Here is a 4,508-nt window from a genome sequence, read left to right as displayed (position 1 = left end):
TAAGCATGTTCCTGTTTTCCAACATTTGATTTTATTATTTTCACAAATTTTCCATGACTTTTTAAATCCAGAACATTGACATAATTATGTTTCCAGTCCTATAGGTTGATGATATGCCTCTCTTATGTTCATGATAAAAATAATGTGTACATTTAAAATATTTATTGTAAATGTGATTACAACATTTTGTACATGATATTATATTAGTATTGAAATGAATTGTAATTAAAATATCTAAAAATTTTGGTTATTTTTCTTAACTTGCTCAATGGTTTTATTTTTTGATACCACTTCTCATCACATAGAAGTTATTAGGCTGTATTTCAAGGTGAATACCATACTGATCTCTAAGTTTGTTTATTCCAATCAATGTTTGACTAAACACAATTTGTAACTTTTTTGAATAAACTGGAAAAATTATTTCACACATGTTAAATAGTGCTAATTATACAGTAAATTCAGATTATGCTTCTATAGTTATATCATAATAGCATCTGACAGCAAACAACGTTTTTTTCCACAAGCAATTCACTCTTTCAGATAAATGAGTTTGATTCTAAGACTTTTCAACAACTTTGACTGTATTCATCCATGAATATTTTGCTTGTTTTTCAAGGATTTATTTTTCAGCCAGCCACTATGATCATTAACACTATGATGTAATAATAGTGATTTACAGACTGTGCAGGTGTGTTTCATAATTACACACATTTCTCAGTCTTATTTGTTAAACAGGGAACTAAATCTGGCCCTTTTATAATTGTAAAGAGTATGAAATGGTAAATGTTTATAATTATAACCTGATATTGTTTCTGCAACACCTCAGGTCAGCTTCAGGTTTGACAGTTAGAGCAGTCTGGAAGTGTCCTACATTTTCCGCATGTGGCATGCACACTCTTGGGTGGAAGTTTATGACCCTGAGACCAGATTCACTCCTGACTCTCCCTACTGCAACGCCTAGTTGGCCAGCTTTGAATATTTCCCGGCAATTAACCTCTACACTGAAAAACAAACAATTTTTAGTTAAAGTATTTTTTTAAATTAAATCAGAAATAAAGGACCAGCCTTATATACAATGTAGCAATTCAATCAACATTCTGTGAAGTCTAAACAGGTGGCTTCCTCATTTTCGAGACAAACTAGCATGTTTTCATGTCTTTGAAAACATGCAAATTCATAGATTAACAGAATAAAGATTTGATTTGTGGACCTACATTTCATCTCAGCCACGGTGAATAACTTTTCATAACTTGGGGCCTAGACACTTAAGTTGAATCATTTAATTACCTGTCTAATATCATTCCCTGTGACTTGTGAATGGTGAGAGCATACGCCAGCCGGAGAGGAACTTGTTCCCTTGTACAGATATTCTTGTTCAGAGATGGACTAAATACTGAAATATAAATAGTTACAAGGATTTATAATACCTGGCAAATGAACATACCTACTTGGTTAATGGTTATAAAGAACATAATTAAATTTCTAAAAAAATATTATAGCAAAAAATCAAGAGACACATTTAATATTTAAATTTGTAATATTTAATTTTTTGGGGAAAATTGTTAACTAAATTTTATGCAAATATATCACTCATATAACATATATAAGGGAAGAAGCAATTTCTAAAGAAAAACATACCAAGTAGGTTTTTTTATGAAATCAAAAATTTTTTTAAACTTATATGAGCCACGCCACAAGAAAACCAACATAGTTGCTTTGCGACCAGCATGAATTCAGACCAGCCTGCTCATCTGCGCAATCTGGTCAGGATCCATGCTGTTCGCTTTCATCGCCTACTTCAATTACAGACACCTTTAGTGAACAGCATGGATCCTGACAAGACTGTGCGGATGCGCAGGCTGGTCTGGATCCATGCTGTTCGCAAAGCCACTATGTTGGTTTTCTCATGGCGCGGCTCATTAATTATAGATTTTGTATTAATGCGAAAATAAAGAAAAAAATCAACGAATTTTTTTTCAAACCCTGGATACCATGGATACAATAACATCAAATCAGAATTATTTAGTATCAAAAAATATATTTTTAAACAGTGTCAAACTTATATGAGCCACGCCATGAGAAAACCAACATAGTGTATTTACGACCAGCATGGATCCAGACAAGCCTGCGCATCCGCACAATCTGGTCAGGATCCATGCTGTTCGCTAACAGTTTCTCTGATTGCAATAGGCTTTGAAAGCTAATAGTATGGATCCTGACCAGAATACGCATGCTGGTCTGGATCAAAGCTGGTCAAAGCCACTATGTTGGTTTTCTCATGGCGCGGCTCAATTTTATGTGTTATGAGTGTATATTTTGCAGAGTCTATATATGGCTTACGTACATGTGTTTATTATTTAAAATAAAATATAAAATAAAAAAAGAACAAACAGGGTTTTTTTCCTTCTTCTTTCCCCTAGATATCTTATCTTAACTTGTGACAGACCCCTATACTTAAAGCATCCCTAACTTGTAATCAATTGTGCAGTAAAACTCACCAGAAAAAGTCATCTTCTTCACTTTAGTTGTCACGTTAACTTGTTTGAAATGCACAACTGGACCATCAGGTTCGACCTTCACAACAATCCCTCTAAGGCCATTTACAAGTTTCTGCGATAAATTCCGTAACAAAAGCACTGGCGCACCAATTTTCAGCCAAAGAACCTTTGGAGCTGTGAACTGTTCAAGCAGGGACTTTTTCCCCATCATCTTTGGCTTGAAATTCGTACAATTCTCCAGTCTGACTTGTTATCTTCTTCCTATTTAGCACATCTGCCAGTCTATTATTTGCGAATAACATGACTGGTTCACTTGCTGTATCAGACAGAGGTCTATTCAAACCTTGCATATATGTTATGACGTCATCATCCACATTTCCCACAGATAGTCTCCTGAGTTGCATCTTTCTGTCTTACTATTTCTTCTAGTGTTACTTTGTGTTGGAGAACTTTCTGAAATGTTCTACTTTCAAAACACATTTCCCCATTGTCACTGTATAACCTATTTGGTACCGGGGGCAGCTGATAAAAGTTACCAGCAACAATAACCTGCATCCCTCCAAACAAAAAGTCCGGGTTTTTAATAGAACATATTTCAGCTACTTGTTCAAACATACTTCGGCTCAGCATTGATATCTCATCAATTATGAGGACCTCAGTTTGCCGTATTCTCTCAAGAGTTAGTGCACTATTTGGCGAGTTCTTGATGATGCTGACGGTCTCCTTTGATGAGTATCTCCCATCATCCATTCCAGACCATCTGTGAATGGTTTGAGTGTCAAGGTTATTACTGTAATTTAAACAAGCTATACCAGTTGTGCATGTCAGCTGCACTTTCCTCCCACTAGCTCTTAAGTTCTTCACTATTTCGCCTACAATGAAGGATTTTCCAGTTCCAGCCTGGCCAGTAATAACAAGATTGTGCCCTGCTAAAGCCAAATCCAACGCTTCTATCTGTTTGGTATTCATTCTCAGTATTCCAACCTTAAAAAGAATTAAAGTGTTTTTTATTATACAGGCCCAATTACAGTATGGTCAAAAGAAAAAATAGGTTGAAAATATTTTTTTTAAATAAACATCGTATTATGATGAAAGTTTTCATCACATTTTTCATTTTGGACTCATTCAGGATGAAAACAAGGCCATATTTTTTGTCCCAGGTCAAAATTTTATATTTGTGCCTGTGGTTTTCATCACAAGACAACAGACGCATTACATGTATGACAGAATGTTAGTCTGCAAGCAAAAACATAAATTTGGTCACCTAAAAACACACACAACGCTTTCAGTCTAAATGCAAATATGATCAACCTATCCTCAAAACACGGAAGACTAATACACAATCATGACAATTACATAAAAATTCAACGGAGACAATCTTTTCTCTGTAACAAACTAAATTAACAGAATTTCTCGATTATACACAACCTTACCTTTAAATCGACGTATTTGGTACAATAACAGCTATTCACATTGTTGAAGAGATCATCAAAATTGTGATAAAACAGCAAATTATTCACGATGAATTTGTGTTGTATTTGTTCTTTGTTTACATATGTCACGCGCTTTTAACTGGTTCTCCGTCCAGCAATAATTGGTTAGGTACAAGCGGGGACCCAAATGTTTTGATTTTTTTATGTTTCATTTCTGTATTTGAAAATATTACGTTTCTTGCTAATAATATTTATTTTTTTTGGTTAAATTAAATGTCTAGAAATGTTTTTTTTTTTAAAAAATAAGTATTTATTGCATTGTCCAATGAAACTGCTGATTACATCTGCTTATATTGACATATGTTTGGGATTTCTCGGATAATATCGTATCAGTGCCAATGGCGTAGACTGCAATCGAAAGACCGTGGAGAAAATTGAAACGCCAATCTGGCGTGTATTAGTTGCTACTGACTGTTGTGAGTGGTCCCATTTTATGTATTTAGTAATATGTTTTAGTAATTTCTGGTGAATATGACCTATACTCGGCTGACAAACGTGTGTTAGTCGATGATTACGT

At 34.4% G+C, this 4,508-nt stretch overlaps 2 protein-coding genes across 2 annotated transcripts; both read right to left on the bottom strand.

Annotated features, from left to right (window-relative positions):
* Positions 1 to 351: 351 nt before the first annotated feature.
* On the bottom strand, positions 352 to 2,861 carry LOC123546345 (ATP-dependent DNA helicase PIF1-like). The gene is made up of 3 exons (XM_053539917.1): positions 2,499 to 2,861; positions 1,288 to 1,393; positions 352 to 1,001 (listed from the first exon to the last, which is right to left on the bottom strand). Exons 1-3 carry the CDS (start codon positions 2,707 to 2,709, stop codon positions 794 to 796), a joined length of 525 nt encoding a protein of 174 aa, XP_053395892.1. The 5' UTR covers positions 2,710 to 2,861; the 3' UTR covers positions 352 to 793.
* A 3-nt stretch (positions 2,862 to 2,864) lies between these two features.
* Positions 2,865 to 4,040, bottom strand: LOC128555878 (uncharacterized). The gene is made up of 2 exons (XM_053539662.1): positions 3,932 to 4,040; positions 2,865 to 3,482 (listed from the first exon to the last, which is right to left on the bottom strand). The coding sequence occupies exon 2, from the start codon at positions 3,465 to 3,467 to the stop codon at positions 2,865 to 2,867; it is 603 nt and encodes a 200-aa protein (XP_053395637.1). The 5' UTR covers positions 3,468 to 3,482; positions 3,932 to 4,040.
* Positions 4,041 to 4,508: the final 468 nt, after the last annotated feature.

Source organism: Mercenaria mercenaria, chromosome 3, assembly GCF_021730395.1.
Source record: "Mercenaria mercenaria strain notata chromosome 3, MADL_Memer_1, whole genome shotgun sequence".
In the NCBI taxonomy this organism is placed as follows: Eukaryota; Metazoa; Mollusca; class Bivalvia; order Venerida; family Veneridae; genus Mercenaria; species Mercenaria mercenaria.
This window is presented reverse-complemented; position numbering and strand designations above follow the sequence as displayed.